The sequence below is a fragment of the Phaethon aethereus genome (assembly GCF_964289735.1).
Source record: "Phaethon aethereus genome assembly, chromosome: Z".
In the NCBI taxonomy this organism is placed as follows: domain Eukaryota; kingdom Metazoa; phylum Chordata; class Aves; order Phaethontiformes; family Phaethontidae; genus Phaethon; species Phaethon aethereus.
In genome coordinates this window covers 36871310-36887812 of record NC_138577.1, presented here as the reverse complement: position 1 = coordinate 36887812, position 16503 = coordinate 36871310, and the positions used below count along the sequence as shown (strand labels likewise).

The 16503-nt window shown below is 37.2% G+C and overlaps 1 protein-coding gene across 7 annotated transcripts in view; it reads left to right on the top strand.

Moving 5' to 3' along the window:
• NFIB (nuclear factor I B) overlaps nucleotides 1-16503 on the top strand; it is a gene marked incomplete at its 5' end in the record, with an annotated part of 268667 nt that overhangs the window by 241581 nt on the left and 10583 nt on the right. For 3 of the 7 annotated variants that reach the window (XM_082013401.1, XM_082013403.1, XM_082013402.1), the window contains one exon: nucleotides 15909-15997. In XM_082013401.1, coding sequence (XP_081869527.1) covers nucleotides 15909-15997 — 89 coding nt within the window. Of the gene's footprint in view, nucleotides 1-3298; nucleotides 3465-6960; nucleotides 7044-15908; nucleotides 15998-16503 lie in introns of all 7 variants that reach the window. The other 4 variants (XM_082013398.1, XM_082013400.1, XM_082013397.1 and 1 more) reach the window with 2 other exon arrangements.

Below are 16503 nucleotides of genomic sequence, written 5' to 3'. Positions count from 1 at the left end.
TTGGACGTTTTATTTTCCTGTCTAGAGGTTGCAGATCTCAGTTTCATTGTCTTGTGTCTGGACTCAGTTTTACATGTTGGACAGATGTGGAACAATGCCTACCATTTAAGAAGACATAAAAAAAAAAAAATGTAGACACTTGGTGGGGGATCACAAACCATGTCCACTAAAATCACTAAATTCCCCATGGATTTCAACAAGCACAGGATTTCACCCTCAATTTGGATCAAGTGGGGTGATGTAGTGCACTGCTGTTATGTATCGCACTGGGAAAAACATGGTTTATATGAGAATGGGGTATAGCTATATTCTTTGTCTTATAACTCAGCAAGGAAAGGGTTTGCTCATTTGGACCATATGCACAAGGACTAAGCTGGAGTCCATGTGAGCCATTGCATTCCTGTTGACCAGGATCACTAGGGAGCAGTAGAAGGTGATACATGGCTGTAAATTGTCCTGGTCTCAAGCTGAGTCCTTCTAATTCATTCGAGTCAGGCTTTGGAGACCGCTGCTTTTGGAAGCTGATGACACTGGCTGTTTTAGTCCATAAGCTCCCTGGAATCTTTTTTCTTAGTTTTTAATAAAAGTTGGTCATTTTGGTAAAGGTTTCTCCCTTGTTTTTGTGATGTGTTAGCACACCACAAGAGCTAAGGCTCCTAAGGTAGCCTTGTTGTCAAGGTCAGTGACTCGGTGACCTAGGAGCTACCAGACACAACTGAGAGGTGGTTGTCCCTCCAGCAGACTGTGTGAGCAGCCGGGCTGCCCGGGCAGGAGAGGAGGAGGCTTGCCTCTGCAGCAGGCTCCCCAGAAACATACTGAAAATCTAGTCTAACATAGCAAGCAGGTCTTACTGACAAGAATTTTGGTGTTGTAAAGAAAAGATTATCATAAGGTCTGCCTGTATTTCTGACAGTTTTCCCCACAAATGCTTCAAAGTGTGTGACAGCTCCCGTACTTAGAGCAGAGCCTGTTTTATTGCAACATTGAGATGTCTTGAGTTGAACTCTCTACAACTTGCAGTCAGTGAATGAGGATACTTGCCTCTAAATTTTGGAGTATCTTGGGTCATTTGTTTGGGGGATTTATTTTAGGTAACTCTTAGAGATTTTCTGAATTTATGTTAGTGGAAATTTTCATTTTGTTCTGTGGCAGGTGCAGTCAGATTTCTGGTCTCCAAGACACCTGGTTTTAGAGGCTGGCAGGTCTTTGAAACAGAGCTCACAAAATAAAATTTCCTAAACCCCTGCTAAGATAGAACTCAAAGACAGTGGGCTTATTGACACATACTTAATATATAACTGTTTGCTGTAATATAAAGATATAATTTGTATTCTTGAGGAAAGACCTCTGTAAATACTGAGTTCCGCGCTTATGACCCGTTGGTTACATAAGCATGCAAGCAAATGTTCAGTAAACTTTTAGGGCACATTATTTTCCAGAAATTGTCTTGTATATATTCTGTATATATCTCATTTTCATTTCAAGTACACATACTAAGGGACCTCTATCTAACTGTTAAGTTTCACCTAGTGAATAAAACTTAATGTAGTCTGCCAATTATTTGGGGAATTTGTTATTCGTGAAAGTATTGTCATTCCTTTGAATCTGTGCTGCTTTCTTATTTTGAAGCTACTTTGACAGCTGACAGTTACTCCCATTACTAAACTCCTAGTAGTAACTTCTCAGTTTACACAACTAGGGGCGTGAATAAAAAAGTGGCAAATACCACCCAATTTCTTTGCAAGATCTGGGGATTCCATGGCTCTTTTGCCCCCACCCCTGCTCCAACACCCCCCCACACCAAACATACAGTTATGTTTAGGGGGTGACACTTTTTCATTAAGAGGAGCAGTTTATTGGCCACTTCTCATTAGTTAACATTTTTACTGTTATTTCTCATTATAAGGCTTGTGATGTTGGAGAGGGAAGTAGTCTGCTAACTTGCTCAGTGTTCCTATGAATACCAGATTGGTCTCCATTTGCACTTATGTTTTCTTCTACTTTGGTTTTAGATGTCCTAAAGAACACGACTCTCCCTTGGGGGCATTTGCAAAGTCTAGTAGATCACACTGCCAGGAAGTTTCTCCTGCTATTAATTTTAAATTTTCTCCTTCTCTATTTCATTCCATTACACCGAGTTTATACTTCCCGTACTTTCCAAATAATTCCTTCCTTTTCTGTGTGTTTATACTCTGCACATACTTGCAGTAATTGTCTCAGCCCAGTTATTATTTCATTACTATAGTCATGCTTACCTCTTTTAACCTTTCCTTTGTATCTGTTGAATCAGGTCCTTCATCAGTCCATTTCTTGACTTTGACTTATCTCAAATTTGACAAGATCCTTCTGATAATAAGATCCCCAGTATTTTTTACTTTGTGTGGCTGTATTTTAAAATATGTATGATTCACAGAACACACAATCAGTTTAAGATAAAAGGTATCAGCCACTGTTGAAAAAACTATTTACTACTTGCTGATTTTTACTGCAAGTTATTTACTGTTAGAGTATTTACAGTCATACAGAATGTCTAAGGCATGTTTCAGCATTGGCTAAACACATTTACCAATGAACATTGACACATTAAGATGTGCCTATATGCAGAAAGTAGCATATTACCTTGATGACCTGTACAATAAGGTCATATGCAGACTGCCTCTTGTATCTGTGAAAGAAGTGTCTTTATTATGCTCTTGACTTGCAAAGTTCCACGCTTCTGTGTTTTTGGTAGGTGGCTTTTGGCCAAATGGTATGACATACACATTATAGTTATTGTATCCTAACCGTCTCCCCCACTCCCAAACATGTGAATTATTAGCTAGCCTTCCAGTATGCGTAATTTCTGTGGACAACTGTGGTCAAGTCTTGGTTGTGCTCCAAGCCAGAATGGTATGGCAAGTGAAAACAGAGGTTTTGCATCACTCATTTGCTCTTAATACTTCCTATGTTAGGACCTATGCCTGGTCAGTTTAATCCTGCTATCATGGGATTTACTGTGTTTCACAGCTGCTGCGTGAACAGCAAATATATTTTGAAACAATCTGATGCATGCTGCATCCAGAAAGAAAGAAAGAAAGCTTACCAAAAAGTACTGCTACTTAAGCATGTACTACCTATCTGAGGAGGGATCTGCCTGCTGAAAATACTACATAGAAATTCGTTGCTTTGTTAGAACAGTGCATTCCAGCACGCAGGTACTATGGTGATGGGCATTCTGGAAGACCCTAAAAGAAGTGGGTAGGTTCCTTAAGTGCAATGTGTATGTTTCACAAGGCATTCTTTTGATTTTGTTTTGTAGCCTAACAGCAGTGGTCAAGTAGTAGGGAAAGTGCCTGGCCATTTTACTCCAGTTTTGGCACCCTCTCCCCATCACAGTGCGGTGCGACCTGTGACCCTGACCATGACAGATACTAAACCCATCACTACATCCACTGAAGGTGAGGCATCTTCACCTACAGCAACCAGTAAGTATTTCTTTAGGAAACCGAAAATGTCCATCGAAGATTCGATATCATTTCAAATTGAGGCCAGAAAAAGGTGCCTTTTCCTACTATTTGACCAAGTGGATGCTCATCATTTTACATGGAGAGCTAACATGATCTGACTGCAAAGCTTTTCCTGCCCAAATTTCAACCAATGCATCATGTTGCATGAACCAAAGTTTGTGACATGCCAACAAAAATGAAAGGGAAAAGCCTGCATATTTGACCACTGTTCAAGAAAAAGAAAACATGGTTGTTCATCTAAGGTGGACATTGTTAAGACATTGAGAAGCACACCCAGATAGCAAGGTTTTACAATGACCCGCAGGCGGAATTCCAAACAGCGATTGGATAATTTGCTCCTCAATGAGCTTTCCTTCAGAAATCAAGCCTTGTTACAACGCATACTGAATCCGAGCTATGACAATTGCATGTTGATATAGGTTGTGTCATTTTTAGCAAAAACAACTGATGTGGCAAAAGAAAATTTTAATTCCTTGTCATTGCTTCAGTGGATGGGTAGATCCACTGTATGTTAAAAAAAAACAACAAACCCTAAACGCTAACTTTGATGTTTTAAGCTCTTTATTACTATATAGGACCATATTATTTATCCTATTATCTTCAATGGAAATAAGAGCAAAAGTGTTACTATGTATAGTAATTTCTTGTCTTCCAAATACTCATCTTATGCTCAGTGATGCAGAATGTTGCTTTTCAACTACTTTCTGCATTTCTGTTGTCTTTGAACTTTTATTTGGACTTGTCATGGCCAATGTTACCAGTATTTAGCAGAGCGATGAAGATTTTTAGTAGATGCTTCAAAACATACACTTTGGAAGAAAATTTACCATTTAAAAATATTAATCTCTTTAGGGTCTGTTAGTTTAAAATTATTTGCTTTAGGCCTGTTTAGTATTTGAACTGTAAATCCAGTCCCTAACTTTTGGTCTGTTGTTAATGGACACCATAAACTGTATGTTTCCTAGGTGTAGTAGAAAATATCTACTTCACATATTTTCATTAGAATGTGCACAGTAGTGTCCAAGATATGAAGGCGGAAAACTGGTTATGCCTTTATTATAGAATGATAGTAGTAATTTCTGGACAAACTATTGTTTAAGTATAAACAAATAATTACATGAGTAGATTTATGGAAGTATTTTTACTACTAAAATACTAAGTATTTTAAACAGTATTTTAGCTGTTCTTTTAGTATAGCAGAAGTTTTTGTTAAAAGGTGGTAAAGTATATCTATATCTTTCCTGTTATTTTGTGGTACGGTTCTTGCACCTTTTAAGAATTAGGCTTAGCAGCAAACAAGAAGCTGTTGCTCTAAACTTTTGGTCCAGAATAGAAATCTGAGAAAACTGAGTTAGTGTATAGTTTCAAGTATTCACAGTTTCATTCTGCTTCCTGTTTGACATGATCATGCCTGTCCTAAATAGCTGTCTCAGATGAGGTCACGGTTTCTAAGGCAAACGGCAAAAAGAACTAATACAATGTCAGAACTGCATTAGGATGTTTTCTGGTAATCTGACCATATTATTCATCATTACACGAAGGAAAATCTAATCTGTTCATTGTCCCACTACTAAGATAAAAATTTGGACTATATATTTTCAAATGAAGTCAGCACTCAGTTTCTTGTGCAATTCATTGAAACTTGGGTACCTGATTCCCCATAAACCTTAGAACATCTCGGCTTAGATACTTGAAATAAGGCCTCCTCATGCTTTCACAGCAGTGTGCAAGTAACTTCTTGCCTAGCAATCCAATGTCTGTCACTACAGCACATAAATAAAAATTTAAAAACCCCTATGTGCAAATTTTATTTGAATGTGCCAGTTCTGCATATGACATAGCACATAAATGCTGCATGTTCAGAGTATTGTGGTTTTCAGAGCAGTGCAGTAGTCTATCTGCTTGGTAAAACCTTTTGAAACTGGATCGGTAACTGTAAGAGCAAAAAAGTGAAGGAACATAGCTTGTTGATGAAGAAAATAGCAAAAGATGAGGGATCATGTCCTGCTGATATATGACCTGTAAACTGTATTATCAGTCATAATAGACCTGCCACACAGAGTGCTAATGTCAACTTAATGGGAAAATCAAGACTAAATATATTTTAAGGCATAGCTTTATTTTTATTTGCAATAACTGATTGGATGGTTGAAAATATGTATATAGAGATATATATAAAAACATGCTTGGCCAACAAGTTGTTATTATTCAGTCTGATGAGAATAAAGTGGCAAATGATGAGCACTGCTTTTCAGTCTGAAGTGCAATAGCAAAATTGTTTTGAATGAGAAAGAACAGCAGGCTTTGATAATATTTGGGGAACCTTGTGGCCTCCACCATAATTTCCTTCTAATAACTGATTAATTTTTATGACTGTTTTTCAGTAAAGCCTGCTTATTGTGTAAAACCTTTTTTTTTTTAAGTTAATGGATTTTGTTTGCTTGTATTTGCTGTGTGACTTTAATAGTAACAGGCCAATTCAGCAAGAACTCCCATCTAGCTCCTCACTGGCATCCTCGTGTGTGTCTGTTCAATTTTAGTAGTTTTGCTTTGTCTGCCAGCAAGTTTCCAGATTGTGATGCTGCAAGTTGCAGTGAGGACATCTGCCCACTGGGAAGTGGAGTAAGACCACCTACCTCGTTTCATAAGTGCCACCAAAAGATGGTAATGGCTTTTGGGGATTACTGGCAGAGATGAGACAGGAATGTGACCTACAGGTGAAGGGTCCATATCCTGTAACTAATCCCAGCATCACCTACCATGCCCTTTCTCCTCAGAGATGGATTTCTTTAATCTTCTATAGCAGACAGCAGGAGACTTCCTTAAGTTGTCCCCCTGGGAAAATGTTGTTTCCTGATGCATAGGGGAGCTCAATATTTAATATCATATTGCATAGTAAAAATTAGCTCCCTTCTCATGAGAATACTAATCAGACACATCCTGTTTCCAAAGGCCTGTAAAGTTTCATTCGGTGCCACATAAGTAAACTGAACTTTTGTTTCCATTTTTTGTTGTTCTTTTACTGATTGTGATGGGACTTCACAGCAGTACGAATAATAAGTGTGCACTTGTATTTTCTCTCAACATTGTAATCTCAGTGATTTCACTCATGCCCTAGATTGGTGTAATGGGAATGAGAACCAGGCTCGTGATTCCTTCAAATACATACCTTGTTTATTAAACAAAAAAAATTAATCAGGGGACCTTTATTTAACAAGAGACATCATTATGATTTACACATGCAGCTTCCATTGAAGTTTATAGGAATTTACACATGCCTTTCCAAATTTGGTCCAATTTTTCTTTCGCATTCTCTTGAAGTTTAAATAAAGGAAAAACACAGACACATCCTATATATTGCAAAATCATAACTCTGGATTTCTCATATTTGTACAGGGTAATAGTTATGATAGGTTGGTATTTTTATCAATCTGTTTTGTTCTTCCTTAATCAGCCTACACAGCCTCAGGCACATCCCAAGCCAATCGATATGTGGGACTAAGCCCAAGAGACCCATCCTTCCTACACCAGCAACAGGTGGGCAAGTTTCACATAGGCATAATGATATAGAGAAGCTTTTGCGATATTACCTTCCTGCGTGCTGCCAGTGTTATCTTGGATTAGACTGGGATCGCAAGGGTTTCAGTATTTGTCATCTGAAGATGAAGTTTATTCAAAACAAAACTGAGCTCTTTGAGAAACATCAATTTAGCATATGCTTTATTTATTAGATTTATGCCATCTTACGGAACTTCTGATCATATTTCTTTCAATTATTTTATTTTTCAAGAGCTCATACATGTAATCTTTAATAGAATTTTGGGAAAGAGAATGAGATATATAAAGAACAAATACTCATTTCAAAGTCAGTTTAAAAACTAAGCAAGATTTCCAAAACAAGTCCAACTTACTATTTTCAAGCTATTTTGTTTTGTTTTGTTTTGTTTTCCCATATCTTTAAGCCTACATTTCTTCATTTTAGTTCTAGAAGATGAGTTATAAAACCAAATTCACAGTGCAACACATCATCATTTCTAGTTTAATAGGTTTTAATTGGTCTGCTGATTTAAAGTGTGATAAAACCACATTTTTGTTCTAGTTTCTTACATCATTTATGTTTCAAGTAGCATTTTAAATTTCACATCTCATTAATGCTGTAAATTTAATGCAAATGAAGTGTTTATCCAAACTGTGAAAATATACAGCCGAGATTAATGATGGCTTACAAACAAATTAGCTGCAGTCAGTAGCAAGGCCATGCATATACAGAAATGCTACATAGCTAGTAACAGGAATAAATTCAGACCTGTTAGAACTTTAACATATTTTATGATGTGTGTTTGTGTGGCTCCTAGATCTTAACAGTAGAGGACTTTGAAATTAAGAGCATGTAAAATGTTACAAGGAAAAAAGCTGAATGTGGCAGTAAGAAAAGGGCTGTTAAATAGTCCTTTGTATTTATTGTACTGTATTTCTTTCTCAGGCTTGGGTTCCTGTCAACAGTTGGTACACATGCCTGTTTCATTTTTCAGTAAAACCTACCTGTTCTGTGTTTTCTGGGATACAGCTGAAGTGTGCTTCATCTGGAACTCCCTATCCCTACCCACTCCCAGGGCAAGGTGGCAGTATGTCCGTTTTAAAGGTCACCACATGCAGAGTTCAGAGAAAATCATAAAGATGATCGTTTATTCTAGATAGTTGATGCTTTGCCAACCTTTTTTTTTAACCAGTGAGACCTAACTGGAAACATCTGTACACTTTTATGAAAATACCAAATGACAATTAGTGGTTTTGCCAACCATTCATTTTTCAGTAAATTTTCTTGTGTATTGCTATTTTTTTAACCTCTCAAAGATTGTTGTATTATGAAATGTGTTATAATTACTATAACATGGTTCTTTTAAAAAGATACCGTATATATTTCATGTGTTTTAAAACACACATACTCTCTCTCTTTTTAAATGCAGTGCCTGTAATTTCTGGATTCCTTTAAAGGTGAAATTTTATCCTTTGAAAAGTCTCTGACATCCAGTTAACTTGGGGATGTGAATAAAAATTTTTTTGTCCACTACATGTTTTTAGACACAATTTTTCTGCAAATTTGCTACTGTTTACGCAACTTCTTGTTGCATGCCAGAAGGTAGTGGCAACACACTTTGTTTTCTTTTGGCTGAATTTATGACATGTAAATAATATATTGCTTATTTCATGCATCTTCTATATATTTTTTGCTTTGTGTAGGTGGAAATAAATTTGGAGGTTCAGCAGTGTCATAGGAACATAAAAGTGAGAGGGATCTGAAGGGTCATCACAGTCTTCGGTGTTTACATGCACTGTGTTTTATACTCCCTTTCATGGTAAAACGTGGCCAGTTGGCTTAGGGGGAAGGGGAAAATAAATTAGGTCTCACATACTCTTCATAAACAGAAAAGTTCTTCAGTGCCACTGTGTGAAACCAATGCTCTCCCTTCTAAAGTATATTGCTTCATTGACTCCTTATATTAATTCACAAGCATCAATTGGTGACCAGTGAGCCATATAGTAAATTTTAAAATTCTGTCATGGTTTCAGCTTTGCTGTGAATTCTCTATTCTTTTCTAACTTACACAATGGATGTATGTACCTGAGTGTGTTTGGGGGGTGTGCGTGTATGCTTACACATACAAATATGTACAAAATTAGGGAATAGTATGTACTGCTGAAACCCTTTGAAAACACAGAATACTTTAACAACAAAGCTTTTTCAAGTGGATATATACAAATACATAAGCGCGTATGTATAAGTTTCTAATTAATTAGTTACCTTCACTCACTGAAATCCTAAAGGCATCTCTGAGATGACAGTGCCATATATGTTTATTACTCAGAAAGTGAGGTAGAGCACTGAGATTGTCTAAACAACTTTAATAGAGCAAAGGTTATCCTTTGGTAAGGCAGAAATGAGATTGATTTACTATGTCCTTTCATTACTTTACAACAATTTAAAAGAGACCACTCTTCTTGTGACAGATTTTAAATGCATTTGGCTTAAAGCAGCCCATGATGAATTAAAGGAAAAATCAAGGGGTACATGAAATAAAGGCAATCAATCATCTTGTATTAGTGGAGAGAAATTCTAAATTAGAAAGCCAATGGTTTTAGTTCCAGAGAGGTCTTTTAAACATTCACCATACCCTGTAATGCACACTGACCTCTCAAGAATAAATATTGTCACCGGTAAATTTTTACTTCATTGGAGGAGTCTTTATGAAGATTTATTCTCTCTGGTTATGAGAAATATTGGCATGTACTGTTGAGTACTTTTTGTTGTTGTTAAAAAGAACCATTATGGAGCCTGTCTAAATTACAGTAACCACAATAAATTTAAAAGTTTAAGTTACACACTTACATGGAGTCTTCTGACAAAGTGATAGTTTACTAGAACTTCACTAGAACTTCCAGTAAACAATTTATAGCACGACCTACCTGGAGTACTCACATTTAGATGGGAAGCACTGAATACAACTTTGAAAGGCGGTGCTTAATAGCACCAAAGGGAGCAGTTTAGTTGCTTTTGCTGATCTGGGTACTATGAAAAATATGCTGTTACATGCATTACTTAGCATGCTGCATTGACAGTTAGGAAGACAAGGTTCTAATGAGAAACCATAACTGTGCAGTCCAGTTTCTGCTGCAATTGCTGGTGGGTCTTCCTGTTACCTGCCTTGAAATGCCAGGTATTTCTATATTGTGACATGAACTGTTACAAAACATACCTCTTGCTTCAGTGGCTCCTAGAGAATCACACGTATCTTAAAATTTTGTGATAAAAAAGTCATGTCAGTCCCTGCCCCCTCCCAATGTCTATTACAAATTGTTAATGACCACTTGGTTGGCTTTTCTTGATTCAGCATCAGCTTCTGAGAGTTGTTAAGTATTGATGATGTAACTGCAGGGAGGGCAGCACAGGAAGGGACGAGGGAAGTGATAAGGGCTAGTACCTGACTGAGAAAGTTTTTCTTAGGTTACTATTGGTCATAGGTAGGATTATTTTATAAAGTCAAATCTAGTACTTGATGCTCATCACCTGTGCTGAGAAACATTTTAAATTAATTGTGTATCAAAGAAAGGTTAGATAAAATTCACAGTTACATGGGAGTACCTTTTTTCCCCCTTCTTTCTCTGATTTGCATTTACTGAAGATTTGTAGTTTCTAAGCCTAGACTATAGGAAAAAGCAAAAACTGAGGAAACTCAGTTAAACTCCATCTTCTAGAAGTGAATAAAGTCCCTTGGCAGATTCCAATTGTGTCTGCATTCTTTTGTCTAAATAATTTTAATGGAGAGTTCATTAGTTCAGTAACAAAGTCTTAATGATCAGAATTCTTATAGTTATGTGATGACATTTCTGTAGCCTCCTTCTGTTACTGTTTTCAACTTCATGAATTTATTATATTCTTGAAATGATAGACACTTAGAGACAAGTTGATGTTGTTTCTGGCTATAAAGTTCGAATGTTGCCAGAAAAACTAGTCATGCACTTTAACTGTGTAAACAATATGAAAAGATGGATGGATGGATAGATATTTGTATTTACTGCAAATACAGATTAACAGTTTCACAAATAAGATTTCTGTTGGAATGAATGAAGTAACTGACAGGTTTTCTTTCTTGGTAATTTATTTTTAACGCACCTTAGAGCCTTTTATGGGTGATTCTGTTTTTTACTAGAAAATACTAATAAGCAGGATAGCTATTGAGGTCTGTGAAGACAGTGACCTCTAAGAACTTTCCTGTCTGTTATGGTGCTAACCAAGGCTGGCCCAGTTACTGAGGAGCTAGTGAACTCTTCCAGTCTTTCCACTGACTAACACAACGGCATGACTCTCACTGGAGCTTGGACTTTCCGGGTAGGGTGTGTGATATGCATGATTTTCACACAGCTTTGACAATTATGACTGAGTCGTTTGCCATGTACATAGTAATAAGAAACACTTCAGGTCTTTAAAATGCAAAATCAGAAAATTGTGGCTAGCTTTTTATTTCCTGCACACCAAACTGCCCTGCCTCTTCGGTAGGAAGTTGTTCTGACCAGATGCATCCTTTAGTTACTGAATCACACAGTTCAAAATGGAGTTCTCTTCATACTATTCATCATGGAAATTGTAAACTTAAATGTCCACTGAACACAGAGTATCTGTTTGCAAAATGTTTTGGGTGGATGTTGCTTTCGCTTTCAGCAGAAGGCTGAAAGAAGAACACAAGTGGACTCTTAAACAGAACTTCTCAGTAAAGCCAGGAAACAGGTTATCAACACTTAGGCTGTTCTTATTGTGTCCCTTATCATAATTGACAGTTTGACGTAAAACTGGGTTACATGACCACTAGGGAGGTATGTAAATGGATAAGAGGTCACCTTTCACATACGCTTGATGGAAAGGAAACACATTTAAAGGAAGTTTCAGTTAAAACAATGACAATATGCAAATGTTAAGTTTTATGGGCTTTTCTCAACTAACAGAAGCTATAGCACAGTCTCCTATTACACTTTCCAAAATACTTATCTACTTTCACTAGCACACAGAAGTTTGAAATGAATGTTAGACAGCTACTCTCTAAATAAGAGAATACAAAACCGGCTTAAATATTAACCCGTAAAAATTATTCAGGCTATGATTAATGATTGAGCTGTTGACTGGGGGTTTTTAATGTACACAGGATTTGCATACTTAAAAATCTGCGGGGTGGTTGTGCTTGGGAAGTGCCCATTTTAAACTGGACAGGCAGCTATAGTGAAATCTAGTCCTTGGGTAGAACTTCACATCAGTACATGTCACAGCACTGGAAAGTGCAAACCAAAATCACTTCCCTGGCTTTTTACAGGGGGCAGAACAGGAGCAGGGAGCTGGATGACTTTCAGGTAGATGGGAGTTAGGAGAAGCACTCGCTCTACTGCTCTGCTTCTGCCTGGGCCTGCGGCCCCCTCCCACGACAGAGCTGAGGTGGGTGAGGGGGTCGCACTGCCTGCCTGGAGAAGCACTTGCAGCGGGCTTTGTGCTCTCTGCTGCTTCGTGAGCGTAGCAGTGAGGATGTATCGCAGCGATGAGAGACCGCTGCGGCTCCACGTCCTAGGAGACGGCAGGGCTGCCTGTAAAGTTTCCCCATCTGCTGTAAGGTTGGGCATCCTTTTCCACTTCAGAGTACAGACCCATGTACTTTTTCTGTGTGGTTAGGTGAGAGAGAAATTTAAAAAAATCACTGATAATGTTTCATGGATGGAAGATGTTATTGAAGTGGGGTTCATGTTGCTTGCCTTGCTGAAAATGACAAAGCCGTGGGACAGAAGAGCATGGCTGTCCAACAGGCTTCTAGGAAAGACTTTTCACCATGTCACATGCCAAATCGGGTCACTTAATTTGCATTGATAGCATATTTTTGAGAAAGTTAGTAATGTTTTTCAGCATTCATTAAATGTCTCATGAGGACTATTTGTTAAGTCCCTCTGCTGAGGAACTTAAGTTTTCTCAAGTAGCCTTCAAGTAGTTTCCTGCCTCTCCCTTTCACACATCCTGCAGAGGAACTCTTTTAGGTGTCTTGCTGTGGGTGAGAGTGAATGTGCCTTCTCGTCTCCAGCTAACACTGTGGTATGATTTTAGAGGTCACCTAAGTTACTGAGGACTCTAAGTAGCCACAAAGCTTTCAGTATGACTCCAGACAACATATAGCACTCAAAATACTCTACTAAAGCACCCTGCATCCTTCCAAAGCTTGGTACTCCTGTCAGGTCTGTGCCCCCAGGCTTTCCCTACTGGGCTGTCTGGACATGCTCCAAGGGCAGCGTTCCTGCTGCTTCTGTGAACAGACGTCTCCTTCCATCAAATGGAGCCAGGGCTCCTGGAGCTCTTTGAAGCTTCTCCAGCCTTTTTACCCAGAAAGCACTCAACACACGTGAGCGATGCAGATGCAGGCTTTGAAAATTAAATTTCTACATAGTTTTGAAAGTACATTTCTAAATCTTAGACATCCTGATCTCTAAGCAGGAGTGATTTGGGAGGGGAAATTTTATGTGAGGGAGAAAAAAAATATTTTTCCTGGCAGGTTAGTTTTTAAAGACAACATGGCAGCTGTGTGAGCCTGCTGAGGAGTGTGAAGCAGTAGTTTTTAACATTGGGAAGGTGGTTTTCAGCACAGCTGACGCAGTCCTGGGCTTATCACAGAACCCATTGTCATACACACCTGCAGTTCCAAGTTTTTGTCAGTACCCCAAGTATGGCACGGCTGGTGCAGTGAATAGCAGTACAGTTTACACTAACTACAAGTCTGGCGTAGCATGAATCTTCATATACGTGTGTGTGTGTGTCTACAGTATATATATAAAATGCACATGTTCTATTATTACCATTACAGTATTTAGATGTGTATGCATTGAGGAATGTATGATTGTATATAATATGAAGTATGTCATTACTAACATTTATGAAATAGGTTTGAAAAGCTCTTTTTGTAGCTTTCTTAATGATAAATTTAGCACACTAACTACATGTGGAAAGTTTTCGTACAGACTGTGGGAAGAATATAATGATTTAGTGCCGAAGCTGATTTACTAAAATGTAATGTATCAGTCCCTTACTGTTTTCCCCAAAAGACAAATGCAAACAGATTCTATAGCAAGCTAAGTGCTTGCCAGATTTTCAAGCTAGGCCTAAGTGCGTATAATCATTTGGTAACACTAAGATTGTGATTTTAGTATTTTTTATGGTTCTAATCAGCCACAGGGCTTTTATTTATAGAGTTTATATTTTGTGAAAGAAGAAAACGAGTTGTTTAACCTTCAGTTTTGTGTTTCAGCTGGAAGTGAGTTTTTATAGCTAAGTTATAAAGCTTTAAAATACACATCTGTAATGAAGATGATGACATTCTTAAGAATTACAGCAGAAGTACATCTACTGTACATCAAATAACTGAGCTGACACATTTTACTATGTCTTCAATATTAAAATCAGGTTTACAATACTGTTTTGTATAGTGACTAAACCAAATATTTACTTACCCCTTTCTTTAAACATATTTAATGTATTATTCACAGTTACCTCTAGCAAACTTTTTTACTGCATGTTTCCTTTTCTGGTTAATTTCTTGTGGTTTAGTCATGCTTTTAATGGCCTTTAGAAGGTCCCTTGGAGTTCTTTAGATAACAAACAAGGAACAATCCCTATGAAAACATCAGAGACGAACGTTTCCATTTCTCAGACCATAACAGCAGGAAGCTTATGAGTCTAACAGCCAGACAGGGTCAGATTTGCAATATTGTCTTGTCCTCAGCGTTTGTATTTTTCAGGAAAAGACTGCAATTAATTGTGCTCCTGTGAAAATAGTTTCTTGTCATTTGTTTGCTGTTGCCTGCACTATCTAAAGACTGCGAATACGGATAGAGAAAACTAAAATGCATTGAATGCAATTAAACTCAGCCATAACATTTTCTTCAATTCAAAGTGCTGTGTCATATCTAGTGGTACAGCAGTTTATATACAGCATGACCATACAGAGGTTAAAATGTATGTTTTCTTCTCAAGCCAGAAAAGTTCACTTTCTTAAACTTAAAAATAAGCAGTGTATCTTTTCAATAAATCTGCTAACACTATAGGGCAGCTGTTAAATAAACAGAGCTATAGAGGGTTGCTTGAACAATCTGTGAAGGCAGAACTGATGATTTGAGGATTTGGGAAGAATTTGTTTCAGCTAACATTTAGTTCATTCCTCATTATATTGAAATGCAATAAAGTATTTTAAATGCTATTTTTCTGAGTCTAAAGCAAGATTAGATTATTTTATCACCTCTTGCTAAGTAATACCACTTTCAGTAACACTAGATTAATAAAATTCAATTACAAAATACCTTTACCCTTATTAAATAGCACGATAAGGACATACAGTTTGTTTAATTTGGGCAAATTTTCTATAAATTGCATGTCTTATATGTTTCACAAAATGCATGCTACAAGATACTGATTATATTTGACCTTTACTTAATACACACTTTATAGACCATTGCTTAGAGAAAACAGCATTTTTATTTCCTTTTTTAAAGTATCTCACTATTGAATATTAACATTTGCTTTTATTCCAGCTCACTTTGTAATCTAATAATGGCTAATTGTTATGTGCTAAACACTAGTTAACTCTTTTATGCTTTATTAATAAAGGAGCGTATTAAAATAGCATTATATTAAGCAAACCTATAGGCATTTATTTCTCAGGATAAGTTATTTTTCTTCGTTTGTTTGTTCTATTTTATTCTTTAAAGTTACTTCTTGGGAAAGTAAGGCTTTTGCCATGTACAGTACTAGTTTGCATGTATTCATTTAAATACTAAAAACTGTAGTACTGCTCGATCCATATCTGACTGCTAGGTTTCAATTGACAGCTGAGAATTTGTGACTGGACCATGAATCAAAACGGCAGGCATTTATACCCCAGTGCCAGTGAGGATACATTGGGAATTACTTGGCAAAGGTAACATTTTAATTATTTCCACCCCTACACCACCTCTAAAAAAGTTGCATTGAGCTACAGTATCTGTTTTAGCAGGCCTCCAAGAGGAAAACGTGACAGCATTTGATCACAGCACGCGTGTAACATTTCTCCCATACACATTCAGGTTATCTTTAGTGTAAGCTGAATTTTAAAACTACCTTAATAAAGCACCTGGAATGACAGTGCTGTGCTGTCAAATGCGAAGGGTTTGTAAATTTAAGGGAATACTGATCTTAGGCTTTAAAAATGAAAACGTAATTTGCAGAATTAAAGGTCATATTTTGGGGGGCTTTGTGGTTAAACCAAAGAAAATGGTGCTCTTAGCGGTATAGCTGAGTATAATAATAAATGTCTGAGGTGATGGTGGTTTTCGACAATGAATAACCATACTATTCATAGAGATTTTTCTGACTAATTGTTTGGTGTAGCTTTAGGTCACTAACATGTACATGAAGGTAAGATACAAACCATCTTATTTCTCACCT